This window comes from Cynoglossus semilaevis, chromosome 5 (genome assembly GCF_000523025.1).
Source record: "Cynoglossus semilaevis isolate Cse_v1.0 chromosome 5, Cse_v1.0, whole genome shotgun sequence".
NCBI lineage: Eukaryota > Metazoa > Chordata > Actinopteri > Pleuronectiformes > Cynoglossidae > Cynoglossus > Cynoglossus semilaevis.
Window position 1 is genome coordinate 482,407 of NC_024311.1, and position 18,278 is coordinate 500,684.

The 18,278-nt window shown below is 37.0% G+C and overlaps 3 protein-coding genes and 1 non-coding gene across 7 annotated transcripts in view; 2 read left to right on the forward strand and 2 right to left on the reverse strand.

The window, feature by feature from the left end:
• The window catches only part of LOC103378617 (protein C19orf12 homolog), a 3,831-nt gene extending 807 nt beyond the window's left edge, over positions 1–3,024 (reverse strand). Inside the window, exons 1-2 of one of the 3 annotated variants that reach the window (XM_017032734.2) lie at positions 3,000–3,024; positions 1,521–1,725 (exon numbers count right to left, since the gene is read on the reverse strand). In XM_017032734.2, coding sequence (XP_016888223.1) covers positions 1,521–1,680 — 160 coding nt within the window. In that variant the 5' untranslated portion in view covers positions 1,681–1,725; positions 3,000–3,024. Of the gene's footprint in view, positions 1–1,520; positions 1,726–2,689; positions 2,878–2,937; positions 2,961–2,999 lie in introns of those variants that run through there. The other 2 variants (XM_008309890.3, XM_008309889.3) reach the window with 2 other exon arrangements.
• A 64-nt stretch (positions 3,025–3,088) lies between these two features.
• On the forward strand, positions 3,089–6,063 carry LOC103378618 (tumor protein p53-inducible nuclear protein 2). The gene is made up of 4 exons (XM_008309891.3): positions 3,089–3,265; positions 4,846–4,977; positions 5,091–5,247; positions 5,603–6,063. The coding sequence occupies exons 2-4, from the start codon at positions 4,854–4,856 to the stop codon at positions 5,814–5,816; spliced, it is 495 nt and encodes a 164-aa protein (XP_008308113.1). The 5' UTR covers positions 3,089–3,265; positions 4,846–4,853; the 3' UTR covers positions 5,817–6,063.
• Positions 6,064–6,342: 279 nt separating this feature from the next.
• Positions 6,343–6,415, forward strand: trnar-acg (transfer RNA arginine (anticodon ACG)). Its single transcript has one exon. It is a non-coding gene; the product is annotated as a tRNA-Arg (tRNA).
• A 1,352-nt stretch (positions 6,416–7,767) lies between these two features.
• On the reverse strand, positions 7,768–18,007 carry ccne1 (cyclin E1). Of its 2 annotated transcripts, none has more exons than XM_008309893.3 (12): positions 17,767–18,007; positions 17,080–17,131; positions 16,344–16,419; positions 16,182–16,244; positions 15,820–15,971; positions 13,911–14,046; positions 12,052–12,198; positions 11,298–11,393; positions 11,025–11,159; positions 10,199–10,310; positions 9,879–10,036; positions 7,768–9,090 (listed from the first exon to the last, which is right to left on the reverse strand). In XM_008309893.3, exons 2-12 carry the CDS (start codon positions 17,091–17,093, stop codon positions 8,899–8,901), a joined length of 1,281 nt encoding a protein of 426 aa, XP_008308115.1. In that variant the 5' UTR covers positions 17,094–17,131; positions 17,767–18,007; the 3' UTR covers positions 7,768–8,898. The 2 variants fall into 2 exon arrangements, with proteins under 2 accessions (XP_008308115.1, XP_008308114.1); XM_008309892.3 differs by having other exon boundaries at positions 17,625–18,004.
• Between the last annotated feature and the right edge of the window lie 271 nt (positions 18,008–18,278).

An 18,278-nucleotide genomic window follows, 5' to 3' on the forward strand; every position in this document is an offset into this window, starting at 1 on the left:
CCCCTGGTGCTTAATGCTGCCCACTTTTCACTTTGGTGATGGGTTAAATGCAGAAGTCACATTTCGTTGTGTGCAGAGGTGTGTGTCACTATGTCACAATGACAAGGAGTTCACTTTCTCTTCTTTTAGGTAGGACCATGCTGTTTTTTTAAAACATTTTTGAAAAAAAAAAAGTATAAAGACAGAGATCACGAGTGATTAGGTGCTTTGTTGATAAATGTTTATAAAAGTGCACTGTGAGCAGAACAAATAAGGCTATTACTGTCATATCAACCATGTTTTTATTGCAGCATTTTAATTAGCCTACTGACTGTTTTACTTAGCTGAAATGTTAATAAAAATCAATTTTATTTTTATTTTTAATGCGTAATGTTATTTCTTTAAAAAAAAGGGTTATATGGTACATTTAGATCTGTCTTGTTCTCGATTTCTCGTTAATTCCAGGTGGCGACTTTTTTTTTGGTCAGGCAGTGTATGTATGTATGTATGTATGTATGTATGTATGTATATATATATATGGATTTATATATAATTTTTTTTCAGATTAAATTAGTTCATTTATGAGGGATTAAGGAAGGAAAGTGAACTACTTGTCATTGTGACACACATTTAGATCTGTCTTGTTCTCGATTTACGACTTGTCATAATACTTTTTTGTAGGAATATCCGATATTAACTTTTAATATCCGATATGCCGATATTATTCAAACACTTTCTTTCCGATTCCGATGTCAACCGATACTGAAATAGCGACAGTAGCCTGCTCACTAAGGTGATAGGCTAGCGCAGTGTTTCTCAATGCTTTTCTGCCATGTCGTATTGATCGGCCTATATTATCGGACATTCCTAATTCTGTCTTGCTAATATATATATCTAATTTCCTCATTCTTACATTTTTTTTTCCATGGTTTCTTGTTACTGTTAATTTGTTGTGAAAGTTGTCCTTTTCCTGTTCAGTCTTCTTTGTTGTTTCATTGATTATTTTTACAGCCGATTCTGATTAAAATTATACATATGTAGTAATACGGCAACATTAAGGATAGAAAAAGAAAAATCAAACATTCGAGTTGCATGTTTATGACAATTAGGTCAAGGAAAAAAGTCTTAGTGTCACGATAAAAAAAGTCTTACATTTATGAGATTTATAAAAAAGTCATACAGTTATGAGAATAGAGTTGATAGTTTGTGAGAATAAAATCATGTTTACAAGATCAAAGATCTTCAGGTTTTTGGAAAGATGAGAGAAACGCACAGAAGAATAGTAAACAGGGAGCATCTTGTGAAGTTAAACTTTGATATTGGGTTCACAAATAAAGGGATACTTCATCTTAATTTTTCTCATAACCTTAAAAATTGATTTTTGTAAATTTACAACTGTCCTTGTAATGACATTTTTTTTTATCTTCAATGTCATAATACATGTTAATTTCTAACTGACCCTTCACATTTATTTCAGACTTGTTATCTCATGCCACTCAGAGTGGTTAACCTGTGACCTTCTGTGATTGCTGCATTCTTACCAACAGCGATCCCTGCCGGTCCAGCACACACTCCACCTAAGAATGCACATCCTCCTGCCACCACTGCTCCTTTGGTGGAGTTTTTTATTGCAACCTTGATCTGTTCGTGTGCTGACAATTTACAGCAAAGGTTCATGACATCGTTTATCCGTGAAGCCATGTCAATTGATAGGACGTTGGACGCTCAGGTCCGAACTGCAGTGTCCTAAAATGAAAACAGTCTTAATATTAACACTGTGACGAGACAGTCGGCAACCATAATATTTATAATACTGTAGTTGTAAAACCTCTATCTAGCCCTGCTTTGCGTTGTTAATATAAACTCAGTACATCATTGATGTATTGAAAAAACACACGTATTGTGAATTTGGGCTTTAGGAATAAAATTGTGTTGATATTCTGTAACTATCATGAACAGGTTATCGTTTGCTGCAGCCCGGAGACTATTTTAATTGGCTACCACGTGTTGCATCACCATTAAAATTTCAGGTTGTTTTGTTTTCTGTTCGGATTCAGTAACAGCATCGCGAAACCCCCCTATGCAAAAGCAGCAAAAGCCCCCCCCCCCCCCCGGGGGGGTGGGGGGGGGTTGAAGAAAAAAATCTTAGAATTATTATAGATTGGCAAATCACAGCTCTATGGTAGTCCTTATTGGTTTGACTCTCTTCATTCACTTCATACATATGTTTTTGGACTGGTCATGGTGTAGGTATTAGAGTACCTAGAGAACTCAAACCACCCAACCAGTGACCTTGCTCTAATGACAAGTGTTTATCCACCAGTGTTTGTCACCAGATGTTTAAAACATGTACGTAAATGACATAAAAACACTGATTTGTAAAGGCTAAATTTTCTACATGACTGAGTTGTACATTAAAAAACATTATAACGCGGCGTATTGTAAACAATTGTCCACTTTTCTTTTCAAGCTATGAAAACTCTTCAACCGTATTCACCTGTCCAAATTTTTGTTTTCATTCGAAATTTGTGTTTTTCACTGTAATTGCGCAGCACAGAAAGAGGTAGATAGTGAAAGTTCAACGTGCCAAGCTGCCATTTTAGTCTGAAAATGAACTTTAGTCTTTAGATAAAAATCAGCTGCTGCACTACAACGAAATACGTGTTCATTTTACTATGAATGAACTAACTAATGAATAAACCGTAGTTACCTTCACTTTCAGCGATTTTTGTCTTTCGGGTTAACGCCAACGTCGCCCTTAAACACTGCTAAAGTAAAAAGTTTGCCTCCAACGCTTTCCCATTTTGTCAAGCTTCCTGAGTTCTTCCTCTACTACATCCGTTTTCGTACACTGCCCTCTGCTGAAAAAGCCCAAACACCGCCCATTCCCCCATAGGACAAAATTTAAATTTAACTTTGCGTGAACCACCATTAACCATAACGAACTAATTTACTCACTTGTGTTACAAACAATCGGAAAATATAACGTTTTCTCCGTGTAGGTGAAATAACGTTCTTACCAAAACAACAACAACAAGCACTCGGGCGGGGGCGGAGCCTCAGTGAAACGTAAAGGCTGTGATCAAAACAAACCCCAAGCTAGGAAAACAGAGAACCTAAACAGGTATAAACAGTACCCGTAAGAGAAACGGTGCTGATAGGAAAAGCACTGTGAATCCGAGAAAAATCAGAAGAAAGGATTTGAACCTTTTTCTGCAGCTTTAAGTAAGAGTCTGCTGAAAAACTGTCAGGACCGAAGTTTGCAGCAGCTTTTCTTCAGTTGCTGGTGAGTGTGTTCCCTAAATGTAAAAGTTGTTTAGTATGTTTAGTTTTGGGATTCTATTTTTTGTCTTAAGTCGGGTTTAATTGTGTATCATTAACTAAATAAACAAAAAGCTTGTAAAAAAAAAAAATCCAAACAGCAGCGATAGAACTGGGCAACAATTAAGGGTGTCGAGGACGAGAGAAAATGGAGGGGCAGGGGTAGATGACTGCTCAATAATTTAAACAATTATTATTTATTATTAATTATTATTTAACACAATTACCCGTTGACTTTGAAAACCCATTGCATTCATTGCATATAACGTAATAGCAAATCTGATATAAATGCTACCTAGTCAACTTTCCGTTTCAATAACCCATAGTGTAACGTTAAAATATTGTAAAATAAATAAATACCCAATTATTAAACCCAGTAAGAGTGTACTTCACATCTGTATTTCCTTTTGCCGGTTCATCAACCAACACAGAGATATCCGGGCTACTTCAGTGTCTGCTCTCTTGAACATGCATGTCTAAATGAAGTCTTTAAATTCCTAAACTATCTTAACATCGCATAACATGTGTAAAACTTGGCTTACTCAGTCTCCTCAAACTCTCTGGGTGGAGCCTAGCCTAGATTGTTATCAGCAGTGCAATGTAACGTGAACCTCCAAGCTATAGATACACCACTCTGTGTGACTCTACAAAACCATTTTTGTGTTAGTTAACTGGCGAGTTAGTGCAGGCCTGGGCAAAGCTTTTGACTCACTGGCCACAATTGTCCTAAAATTTGACAAGGAACAGATAGATGGAGCGTTCGTGTAAACTAACCCTATAACCCATGAGTTTTACAGGCCTCCACGTGAACAGTGTGATATTTTTCCCCTGAAAAACAGATGTATACAATCAGATACATGCAGTGCATATGCAGATAATCAAACAGGGGATAGTAAGTCACTCATTAGAGGGCCTTCCAGTGACACTACAAGATTGCCATGTGGTTTTTGAAGATGTTTGAAAAGGTTAAGCCGAAGATATATATTAAACTGTATATGTATTATACTAATATAATATTATATATATATATATATTATAAATTATATACAGTATATATTTTCCAGACTTCCATCCAGCCAGTTCCATTAGTGGTTTTCTCATCACTGCATTATGGTAGCACTTTTTATATTTGGAATTACAAATTTGTTAGATTTGTTTGTGTTTTATTATGTTTCTGTTTGTTCAGGAAAAAGGAATTTTTGGAGACCTTTGTGATGTGGTGTATCAAATATGATACAAATTGAAACTCATATATGGAAAATGATATTTGAAAATGTTTTTGTTTGTTAGTTCAGAGGGACCGATAAAGGGTCCAAGTCCAAAGAATTGGAATTTTCTGTCAATTATTTAATGGTTCGGGCTTTACAGGGCTAAGATATGCGATGTGTCAAAGTCATGCATAAAGGCTAAAATGCTATCTATCTATCTGTCTGTCTAAATCTCATAACCTCAAACTTTTATTCTATTTTGTCTATGTAAACTGCTACTTAAAAAGTTATAAATGATAAATTGATGTCTTATTTGTGTTATTAATTTATAACATAGGTACAAAGATGATTGGAAAGATCTTCTCTCATCTTCTTTGGGGCACGGACGAGCTCATAGAAGCAGCAGGAGTAACAATGGAGGAGCTGAAGGGCTTTGAGGAGGAAGGATGGATTATTGTCAATCTGCCAGGTTAGAGTAATGATCATCATGACAGTGATGAAAGTGATGATGATGTTGACTATTATGAAGGTGGCAGAGGTGGTAATAATATTGATGGTGATGATGTTGTTCCTGTCATACAGAGAACCAGCTGATGTCATCTTATGAGCTGGATCCTCTGGAGGACCCATTGACCGAACATCCTAGCGGGTCTGTGTATCAGATGAGAAGCAGGATGACTATGAAGGAAAAGAAGGAAGACGATCAGTGCGCCGATGAACAGGAAGAGGAAACCTTTAGGTGATTTTAGTTGTGGAATGAGTGTAGTAAATATAGCAGCTTTCTAACATTAGAGAGTCAGAATGTAGTAAATATAGCAGCTTTCTAACATTCATTCCATCTATGAAATATCTATCTATCTATATATTTATATAGATATATAGTATATATACACGTATATATTTTTTAATGTAAAGTTGAAGTTGTAATAGCTACATTTAAGTGACTATTTTAGTCACACCTTTGTCACAAATTTAGTCTTTAGATTATTTTGCAGATTTGCAAATTGAATCTTTAGATCAAATTTCTTCAATAAAAGGATCCTTGTGCTATATATTTTTCACCCAATTTATTTTACCTTTCTCTTCATTTTCAGACCTGTCTCAGTGACGCAGCACATATCCTGGCGTATGGCAGCTGGGGGAATCCCTCTGTTCCACATCCAACCGCTTACAGCCCACAGAGCTGAACGCAAGAAGTTGAGCCGCACTGCCCTCTACAGACAGAACCTGGCAAAGCTGCGTTTCCTGCCATCAGAGAAACGTTATGGCTTTTTTAAACAACCCTGCCGACACATCTACAACTACTGATACGATGATGATGACGATAATGATTGATGAGAAAACAAATGTCAAACCAAAACTCAAACTTACTCCTCTCAACCTCATGGTGCTTTGTGTCTAAAAACGCAGCTGTTAACGTTTTAATGTATGCACATAAAGACAAATGCTGAGATTGTGTATTATCTGCTGTATAATTGTTTGTATAATATGCTGATAAAATGTGCTATTAGCACCACCGTTGAATTAATCTTAAAAGATAAACATTAGTAAATCATTTCGTGTCATTTTCGCTTGTTTGTCTGGCAGAAATTCACTGACACCTATCCTGTTTCTAAGTCCAGGGAGGGAGTCTTTCAGTAGAAGTGTTCAGTTAGTTAAAGTGCCTTTCAAACCCTTCATTGTTTCAATAATATTTGGTTTTATTTATTTTTAAAATTTTTTTTTTATATTTTTGGAAAGAAGGCTGGAAAGTCGACGCTTTAATTCCAACCCAAAAACTACGCACAGCTGCTCGTTTAGCATAGCTACTCACACATAAGATGTTTGAATATGGGGGCCAGTGGCGCAATGGATAACGCGTCTGACTACGGATCAGAAGATTCTAGGTTCGACTCCTGGCTGGCTCGTATGTTTTGTTTTGGTGTTCCATATTGTAGCGAATAGCACGCCTACAGTACAATAAGAAAGCAGAAAACCGAGCACCATGAGCGATTCCCATGCTACCATCAAACTTAAGTGTTGTAGAAGCACACCTGTTTTCCAAGTGTGGGGTCAGTATTATTATTGTTATTATTGAGTTCCTACCGTTTTTTTAAAATGCATTTACATAAAATAATATCAACGTAACAAACTCAACAACTAACCACTGTGAAACATCCGGGTTCATTCTTGGCGCTCCACTACTTCTGTAATGTCTCCTTCAGTGAGGTGTCGTTCGCGAGTGATTCGTTCAAAATGAACGAATCTTTCATATGACCCGTGACTCCCGAGTCATATGAAAGATTTGTGACTCATGACTACCGAGTCATATTAAATATTTGTTCATATTGAACTCACGAATCACTCACAAATCACTCACTGCGAACTAATCACACTCTGTGAACTAATCTTTCACTGTGAACTAATCTTTCACTACGATCTAATTACTCTGCAACTAATCTTTCATTGCAAACGAATCACTCTCTGTGAACTAATCTTTTGCTGTGAACTAATCACTATGAACGGATCATTCTCTGTGAACTAATCTTTCGCTTCGTTCTCGCAGATTCGTTTCATTTGTCACGTGAAAGAGCTCGGGTCTTTTTGCTTTCATTCATCTTCACATTGTGGTGTGTTTTTATTTCTTAGCTTTTCGCATGGTTTTAATGACTTTGTCAGCGGAAGCAAACCATCTTCAGTATTTAGTGTCGGAGAACCGCAGCCTTCTTTTCAACGCCCACAATAGGGCTAAAGCGCCACCTGCTGTAAAACGAATGAAATGATTAGTTCAAGATTCGTTCATTTTACTGTTCGAGAGTCAAAGATTCGAATCAATAAAAAGAGTCGGTCTTCCCATCACTAGTCTCCTTGCTCTGGTGCGCATGCGCGTACACAGCAGCTCTTTACAAAATTACACAAGTACCATACGTTCTCGGTCAAACGTATCTTCTGTGAATTGGTTGAACTTCACAAGAAGTATTTTTTTTACTGTGAAGAATAATCATGTTTTTTTTTAATATATATGCATTCATTCAGCCACTTAATGAATCCTTTCCAGTCCTGTGAGCTATCCACATATTATAAAACCAAATAAAGATTCATGGGAAATAAATGTAACCGAGATTGAACCTAACCTCTCTTTGCTATGAATTTTAATTCTAATTTACTATCAACTTTTTTTAAAATTCCCTCTCTTTATTTCTTTAACTATTTCCCACTTAACATTTCATGTTTTATATAAAAACATTTATAAAAATAACTTTCAGAAGTATAGAAATATGTAGCAGCAATTTATTCATAAAGTCAAACAAAATCTTACAGTTTTGCTTAGCACAAAATAAATTTAACAGTTCAAACTTAGTATTTACTCGCCTGTTGCAGGAGTAATGGATCCATAAAAGATGTTTCAAGAAGGTCTAGGCACCAACACCACAGCAAAGCCTGGATTTTATATTTACACACAACACACCTATCTAGCCCTGTTTAGCAGCACTCAGAACCAACTGAGGATTTGTGGGCAAATTATTTAAAAATGACATACAAATAGAGTAAGAAACAAATGTGAAATATAATTTCTGTATATATATATAAAAATAAGGCTGAAAACCTTTTAAAATAAGATGTTAAAAAAAATATTCAGGTTCAGTGCCAACTGAAGAGGCTGATCCTCCTTGAAAATACGTCAGCAACTCGACTGGAAAAAAAAAAAAAAATCTAAGCAACTTTATATATAAATCTCTCTCCCTCAGAGAACAGATATATGTAAACCCACCACTCTCCCACGACAAAGTTAACTGAGCAAATTGTTGACATTAACTCAGATACACAGGAGCTGCTAAACTTCTGCTGCCACCTGTAGGGGTCAGCTTGTGTCACTGGTACAGTCAAAGTAACACAAACGGTGATGAAGGTAGCGGTGAATTAACAACTGCGTTGTCCCCTGTAAACTTAAATGATCATCATTAAAATCATTTCATTTCATGGACTTTGCTGAGAGGGAGAGTGGTTTTGGAGCAGCAGTGTTCCCTCAGTGAGACACAAGGAAGCTTATGTTGTAGATTCTAAGCTGACATAGTCTGGTTGTCGACATGAGGTGAAGAAATGAACTGTTCCTTCAAGCTTCTGAAGATGCAGCCCCCACCCCCCCAAAATAAAAACCTGCCACTATTTTGGTCCACTATTTTCAAATGGATCTGTGAGATTGTTCAGAATTATATGTTCACCGACCAAAAAAAAATGTATTTAAAAGAAAAAAAAAAAAAAAAAAAAAAAATCTAGGACGTGAAATAGATTTAGTTTCCATCACAGAGTCAGGTTCTTCCTAAACATTTTTCCTCCCAATGAATCATCTTGTCTTCATCTTCACTGTTCTGCTGTTAAAATCCACTCCAGTGTTTCCTTATTGGGTGCGTCAGCAGCTCTGAGGGTCTGACGTGTTTAGAGACGTAGTCTGCAGCCTAGGCCTGACGTTGAGCACTGTGCTGTCTGGACGGTCCAGATCCTCACATTTCTCACTGCTGAGGGGCGGGGTCAGGGTGCCTGAGGGGAGGGCACAGCTGCTATGACACTCTAGATCCACCACCTGGTAGGAGCTTGCCTTTTCCTGATGAGACAGACATTAAGGGATGAAACTATCCAGAAGAACATTCAAGCTCCTCTGTTTATCATTCAAAACAGAACGGTGAGGGGGAATTTACTCAGTCTCTGTTGAACCCAAATAACTAAACTGAAGCTCATGAGATTTTATTCTAAACTCCTTCCACAAAGTTAAAACTGAAAAATGAATTCGGATAAATGTCCAAACAGTCATTTTTTTTTTAAAATATCAAATTATACAAACACGAGCTGTCAAAGTTAATGAGATAGTCATGCTAATTCATTTGTAAAATGATTTACACTACACTTTTTACATATGTTAATGCATGGTCAGAATGACCAGGTCCAAGGGACATAGTTCTATAACTCTCTAGTAAATCTCAAAGAGAGAAAATAAATAAATATCTCAAAGTGTTTCTCTGGGAAATATTAAGAAAGATAAGAAAGCAAAGCCACATCACACAGGTATTTCATACACCGCATGTGCGTAAATGAATAGTAAAGTATTTATTAAGTAAGTATTCAATCCTAAATAAGCATACATAAAATAAGATCAAACTGTTGAAAATGTGTTATTTTTGCATTTTTTTCCACGAGATCCTTCTATACTTCATTGATGATTGAACATTGACTCTTATGAGCCAAAACCAGGGGTACTTACACCCCTGATATCCATCTACATATCTGAGAGAGACCAAGTATATCACAAAAGAAAAAAAAAAAAAAAAAAAAAAATTTTAATTTCCATTTTTTTTTTGGTTTGTTTCTGTTTCTGGATTTTGCACGGTTTCTTACCAGCCATGATACATAGGGGGCGTGTGTCTGGATGTTGTGCATGTCCTCTGAAGGAATTTTGGTGAACTTCTTCAAGGGTAAACCTCCAAGTTCCCGCAGAACCATAGCAAACGGTACCATCCATCGGACGCAATCTTCCAACTCTGCTTGCTTCAAAGCTGCAGGAACACAAGTGAGTGAGAGACAAATACGAAAAGAGCGGCTAATAACTCTCGAAAGAGATGTGATATAAGAAACAAAGAATCCAGCAGGCACAATTTAAAACAGACAGCACAGGAAGAAGACAAAAACAACATGCTTGGACGTGCCAAACGTCTTACCTGAAACATTCTCTACCAGTTCCAGAGACGAGAAGTGAAAGAGAGCGGAAGCAGCAAGGACGCGGTTAGAATACTCCAGACACTGAACATCCAACATGCACAGATCCAACAACTGAAACCAGAAGAGAAAATAAAAACATCAGTTCCACCGTTTTTTCAGCACCAACATAACGTAATCGGTGTTCTGCTTCCTTGGAAGCTGTACGTCTTACGGCTCTCTGCTCCCCTCTGGTGGTAATTTAGGTGGAGCGTTTTATTTTTACCTCATTCAAATTTGAATTAAGCGTTTTTCCCCCCATCAGACGTATAATTTAATTTCTTTCTGGGGAAACCAGATAGGACAATTTGCAAAAATATGGTAAAAATCTATTTAAATATATTATTTCTACCATACCATCTACCATAAAGATTCTGCATTTGAACCAACCTGCTACTTACTACTACTTTTTTTGATTGTCCTTTTTTTTTTTTAAATAAAATCTCTTACAAACATGACAATTTTATATGTGAATAAAAAAAAAAAAATGCAAAAATGGTTCACTAAGTATTTATCTTTGTTGAAATAAAAAATAAATAAATTACTGAATAACTGATTTCAGGCATTGGAAGTGGAACCACGTGTCTTGTACAAGGTTCTCAGAGAAGCGTGTGTATTATGGTGCACAATCTTTTACACTATATATTCCTTTTGTTTGATTCCTTAGCTTTTTGAGTGCCTGTCTCTGTACATTTGCAGCTGATTTCACCAGTAACAGCCGTCACCACACAACTAAAAGTGTGCAATCACGGTAGATGTCTGCGAAAACAGAGACATGCACACACGTACCTCAGCAATGTGAGTAAAGGTGACCTGAGGAAACTTGGGGATCAGCAAATCTTCCTTTTCCTTAAGATAAGCCACTTGCAGGTACACATTGAGCCAAGAGATGGCAGTGTGTGGACTCAGACTCCACTTTAGCTCCTGATGAAGAAGAAGAAAAAAAAAGTTCAAACTTCAAAGAATCAAATTACTTTTTTTTTTTGTTCATTTTCTATTTCTAACTTCTCATGTTCAATTCCCAGTTTTTTTTCCAGAGACAAAAAGGGATCAAAGCTTTACCTTCATAATAATGATCTCCATGCTCAGGATCTCATCTTCAGTACAGGCTTCATCTGTCACATAAGCCAACTGATGGATTTTAGGAGGATAAATTTCCTGAAGGGTTACAGACATCGGGCAGTTAAAACCAAAACTCTCCCTGACCGTTCTTTTAAAGTACATGTTAAAATACCGTAATTTCCAGACTATAAGCCACTACTTTTTTCCACACATTTTGAACACTGCGGCTTAAACAATGATGTGGCTAATTTATGGATTTATACGGGCTAAGGAAGTTCATACCACTAGCGATCTATCACTTTTCTGGTAGGTTACTGTGTGTTATCCTAGTAGCGCATGTCTGTCTGTGAATGGCTGGGTGAGTACAGTATATGTGCATGGAGTCAGTTGGTTATACAGGAGCTGTTAAAACCTCTGCTGCGGACAAGCACAGAGTGAAGGCAGTTGGCCGCGCAGCTAATGTTAGCTTCGGCCCTGGAGCAGATCATTAAGTCTCCCCTGTTCATTCCAACTATGGTGGGGGCGCCAAAGCAGGAAAGAGCTAACGCGTAATCAGCCGTGTTACAGGCAAGTGAATAAAAAATACTTTCTGTATAAATATCCTATGTTACATCGTAGACATCTGCGGCTTATAGTGTATATATACAATTTTGTTTTGTTTTTAAATGTAGTGGGTGCGCATTAAATTCAGGTCTTTAGTTGAAAATTACAGTAGTTTCCTGGTCTGGTTTCAGCAATGTCCAGTAGGTCTCACCTCCACTTTGGCAGCAATGAAGAGACAGGTGATTCCAATGAGCTGGAGTGTGGACTTAAATACGTTTCTCTGAGTGGCCATGAAACGGTCAAAGTAGTCCTGAGCCAGGTGATACGTCTCTCTGTGGAGTCGGTAGACCTCACTCACCTGGAACACAACGGAAGTAAAGAACTCTCTTAGATTACGTAAGACAATCCCAATCAGATAATCAGTGAGATTAAATGAACTTTTGAGAGCCAGAGGTAGTAATAGTTGACAGTACAGATATTTAAATTTTCGAGAATAAATCTGAAAAAAAAAATGAAAAAAAAAGTACAGCAACTTGGAAGATCTTTCCAATTAAAAAAGTTGTTTTTGATACCAAATAAAAGAAATAGAGAAAAGCTGCTTTTTACTATATTTTTACTATATGTTTTAAGAGTGCTTTACACAAGGTCACTAGGAGAGACACTGGTGACCATCTTATGCTTCGCACTCGAGTGGATAGCGACACTAAAACTGCAACATCCATCACTTTGTCCAGAAGCAACACACAGACACCCACCCCAAGCTAAAGCTTTATGTTTGATACGAAAAATCTGGTAGTTCAGGAAAAGACGGACATTGTGTTTGTAAATCATCATAAAAAAATTAAATACAGCATAAGTTGGCTTAGGAGTTTAAAGTTAACGCAGCTATTTAGCTCAGTTTGCATTTTATGGGCAGAGGGCTCCCTGTTTTTTTTTTTTTTTTTTTTTTTTTTACTTTTTAATTCCAGTACAACCTCCATAATTGTTAACAATGGCCCTTTTGGGTATGGTAAATATATGGATACACAGCTACATTGGGTGACTTTGGTACACCAGAAACAGAGGGAGCAGTGTGTATAAATACACGTACTGACGCGAGACCCCGCAGGAACTAGTATCCAGCAGAAGTAAGAAAGCAGGGGAGACAGATCGACATAGTGGTTGCACCTGCATGAAATGCGTATCCAGCACAGCGATGTAACAATGCATTGTAAATTGATGAGGAAAAAAACCCGCATCAAGGTGTAAAAAACGAGGCTGCGTTCTCTCAAAAAGTCAGTAACGATACCATGAGACAACACACTCAGTGGGTGGTATGCAACCTAAAAACGTTGTGACCTGCTTTTAAACCATGGCATTCAGATGTTCAAACAGAATGTGAACTTCTTACACAGACAAACCGTGCTTTTTTTTCTCTGTAAAGACATTAACTCTTTCAGAATACTTTTTATCTTGTTATTTAAGTGAGGTAAATAAGATCAGGTCGATTTTTCAAATGGTGATGTGTAGTGTTTCTCTAAAGAATTTTGTGCATTTTTTTTGTATTCTGTTATTTAGGAGAACAACTTCTTACAAGTTCTTACAAATAAAGAATTATGGTATGTGGTCAGAAGTTGTGAACCAGAAAGAAAGAAAAAACAAAAAAACAAAAAAAACCCAAATGATATATTGTGAGCTGACGTATCGTTAAATCCCTAATCTTGCATGTTTTGGAGTTGTGGTACTGAACCTACAAACATACAAACATTAGGGCTGGTTATCACCAGCTAGCTCGCGTTATGATACTACCACAATATTTTGCCCTTGATAACAATAGTATCACAATACACTGATTCTGCAATAATGTATGTAGCGCATTACATTTTGTTTAGGATACATCACAACATCTAAACTACCAAAATATTGTCAAATTCACATACATGGCAGCGATTCATGCCAAATATGAAAAACAGTAAAAGTGCATACTTCTCAGTGGCTCAGCATACCTTTTCGATGCATCATTTTTAACATAATATTTAGGTCAGTGGTCTAAAAGATTCAATTCTGTTTGAGCGTCACACGGCGACTCACCTCCATGAGCCAGTCCAACAGAACGGTCCTCATCTTTGGCTGCAGATGAGGGTGTTTGTCCATCACGTGAACATCTCTGCTGTATGCTTTATCTTTGGCCAACATGTTGCTCCAAACCATGTCTTTACTGGCCCAGCTGATGGATGAAGACACACAAGTTACTTTAGTGTTATAGACATCCAACAACCACAGAAGAACCAAAAGACAACTGCTCAATTTATCACTTCTGATTGTGTTAGACTCAAGTTGAGCTGCTTTTTCGTACTTGAGCAGCCTCAAGTACGAAGAAAAATCACTTACTGTCATTTTGGAGCAATATTTAAATCATTGTTGTTTAAATTCGTTACTCACTGTTTGTGAGAACTGCTTTTATTGTAGATGAACAGAAAATGTAATACATTCCTTCACATCTTCCTGTTGAGCTTTTTTAAAGGTCATAAAAAAAAAGAATTAAAATAAAATTTGTTAAACACAAATACAGTTGTACATGCAGTTCTTTAACTGACCACAGTTCAAACACCAGGTGTTTTATAGCCAACTAATACAGAAACAGAAAGAGGCAAAATAGTCAAACCACAACTATGTGGTTGGCTCACAACTATCAATAAAGTCCCACCAGTATTTACTGTGTGTTGACTTCTTGCACTGTGCTTTTAATGGACCAGGCCTTACTGTCCTGGGGTTGAGTTACAGACTTGAACTTATTAAATATAATTTAAAGTTTATGGAAGTTTTGAGTTGAGTTTTTTTTTTTGCTGTACTTAAATATTATACTTTCAGTTATTGTTGGTACCCTACCGTTAAAGAAAGAAAAACTGAAATAACTTGAAACTGACAAAAGTAGTAATAAATAAAAACTTACTGAAAATTGATTAATGAAAATCAGACATTGACTATGACATTGCAATTGTGGTTCAACAGAATCATTTTAAAAAACAAAATAATGAAACTGGCCTGGACAAAAAAATGATGGTACAACTTTTTTTGTTGCACAACCTTGTTGCGCAACCTTTGGAGGAAATCACTGCAATCAGGTGATTTCTGTGACTCTCAGTGAGACTTCTGCACCTGTCGACAGGTATTTTGGCTCAGATTTGAAGGGTGTGTTCTTCAGCTCCTTTCATAAATGTTCAACAGGTTTAGATCAGGGCTCAAAGAAGGCCACTTCAGAATAGTCTAATGTTTTGTTCTTAGCCATTCTTGGGTGTTTTTAGCTGTGTGTTTTGGGTCATTATCCTGTTGGGGGACCCATGACCTGCTTTCTGAGACTGGGTAGCACATTTCACTCCAGAATGTCCTGATATGATTCTGTTGAACCACAATTCAAAAATTATTTAGTACTATCTACTACTATTACTTTTACTATTACTCAGTTTGAAATTATTTCAGTGACTTCTTTAACAAAAGAAGTCACCCAACAATTTTGTCCACGAATATAAGTGTACCACTGCTGTAATGCTTGATCGATAACAAGCCTACAGTCACTAGGTGGCAGCAACTCATATAGTTGTTTGTTCAGAGATAGATATATATATATACATATATATATATAGATAGATAGATAGATAGATAGATAGATAGATATATATATATAGATAGATATATAGAGATATATATCTATGTTATCAGGTTCTCAATAGTATTTCAATTCGCGGGGTGTGGGTCAGAGGGTGTGGCAAGACAGAAAATAAATGAGAACCACTGACTTAGGAAATAAAAAAAACCCCCAATAACATTACATGTAATAAAATATAACATTTGTTGTTCATTTATGATGATTTTAATTTGATAAAAAAAATAAAAGATTTCTTCCATAATCAAACAACCCTAATCAGATTTGAATGGCAATGGGTCTAACAATATACACAAACACCAATTCCAATAATAAAAAAAAAAAAAAGACACCTACCAGAGAGCAGGGAGTGGCGCACAGTGTACCGGGGTGGTAAATATTTGGTTAAAGCTGTAGAGGGGAAAACCTGCGTTTTTCAAAGTTATGGACTGATCGCTGTCTGTCCATCCGTGAGGACTTCTGTGACCTGCAGCAGGGCTCCAGACGAGCTTCACAGGCGAAGAAGGAGAAGAAAGAAGGAGAAATTATGTAGACACCCAGAGAAACGTAGGTGTATCGTTGGAAACGTGACAAACTGAGATTTATCAAAAGAATAAAGTGTAACAGAAACATATGGGACACTAACATGGTACAAAGAAAAGAGAAGGCAACAATTAAATCATCATTTCCCAAAAAACCCAAAAGAGACGGACATCTACCTCAGAGTCCCGCTGCTTCTTCCTCGTCATGTCTGCCACATCTTCATCCACATCCTGTAGATACTGAGGAGTACAAAGTACGAAATGTCAGAACTCACTGGCTGTCACTGCGAGTCCTGCTTTTTTTTTTGTATTTCTGTTCTCTGGCAGAAAGACACTTACAATGGCGACGTCAGCCTTCCTCTTCCTCGATCCACGTCGTTCCTCGGGAGTAACAGATGATGCTTCTGTTTCTTCCCTGAAAACACAAATCTGTGTTGTGGGTTTGACTTCAACGCTATTGAAGGTTCTGTTTAGTGCAGGGATGGGCAAACTAAGGCCCGGGGGCCCGGATGCGGCCGGTTCAGCTTTCTGATCCGGCTCGCCAAATTTTCCCAAATTATATAATTTATTTATGTCATTGTACCTCTGCCTTTTCCCTGCAACACCCATGTTTTCACAATAGATGGCGTAGAAAATGATGAAAGCATTTAAGCCTTTATGCATGACTTTTACATGTCATTTATCTTGGTTCACATGAGGACTCCATCTATCTGCTCCTGCTCCCCCCCCCCGTTCATAGTGGAAGGCTCTTTAGCTTACTTATTTACAGACTTTATTTAGAGAACAATCAGTGTAATGACTATATTGAATCAAGATGGCGGTCCATGTGAGCAGGTAATAGGTTTTATCCAGAGGAACAAAAAAATAAAAGGTTACTTTACTTAAGTCTTTTTTTTTTTAAATACATGTCAAATCTTAATTTTACTGTAAAATTCAAAGGCTGTATTTGTATTAATTAGAGATTTAAAGACTTCTTTCCTGGACCTTGAAAGAGTTTGAAAAGACTGTGGAAGCAGGATCTGGGACATCTTACGACTCAAATCAAACAGAAATACAGTATGTTTACTCCACTCACCATTGTCCTCTCATAATAATCTGCGACTCTGGAGTCAAAGTCTGAGTTCAACCTGTAAATAACAGATTTTTAGACAGCATTCTTATTGAAACTAACAATAAAAAGCACATTTCTGGGTCTTCAGACCCAACCCCCACCTTTAACAAAGCTCAGCTTAGTTTTAGTTTCAGCAGCTGCTAAAAACAAATTACCGACGCGTTTTAATCTCTCACAAAGATAACTACACCCTGAACCCCTACCAGAGAAAAATATGCGCATGTCAACGATCGATTTGTAATCTTACTTTATATACAAAGAATGAAATTGTGAAGCGAACAACGAATGGCCTCCATTATGGCCGCAGCTAAAGCCCAACTCTACATGTTTCCTAACTCTCTTCCATGTTCTCACACATAAAACGGTTAGTAAAGACCCGATTGTGATTTTACCAACTTTTGAAATAAAAAAAAAAAACGATAACATTTTCTTCCTAAACAGACGGATGCGTTTCACCGTAAGAATGAAATGAGAGTGAAGTTAATCTTGGATTAGCTTGTAGTTTCTACCTCACTTCTTCCTGAAAGTTCACAAATCTTCTGTGGCGTCCAGATTGAGTGTAATTAATTAATTAAAGCAAACTCGAATCCCAGAGCTGTTGTATAACTTTTCCCGCCTGCAACGGCAGAAGTTCTGCTCTCAATGCGTTACCGTGTGCAGCTGTTTCCTTTCTGCTCGCGCCTTCATCACGGTTGGGGCGGAGCTTATCTATACACTTTAATCCTTTAAATATTTAGAGCGTAATGGTCTAAATATTTATCTCAATATACACGAATGGCAGCCAGATATGCTCATAAGCGTGCTAAAATTAAAAATATACGGGAAACAAAGTTTATAGTTTATCAGTCTTTGGGCGAAGTCTCAGTAATGACAGCTGAAAACAGGCGTAGCTTTAGGAAACGGAACTACGTCATCACCGCGTGGCTACAGCATCAGATGTAAACAAAAACTCAGGGCTATATCTGAGTTTGCGCAGTAATCATATCGCCGCATAGAAAGTATCGAGTGCCATTAATTTAAAAAATGTAATCAAACGTCTACTGACCAAAAACGCAAAAGAAATGTCTTTTTGCTTACTTTTACTATTATTGTGTTATTTGTGTCTACTAAATTAAATCTGAACAAAAGAACAGTTTTTCACCAAGTGATTGTGAGTTAAAATC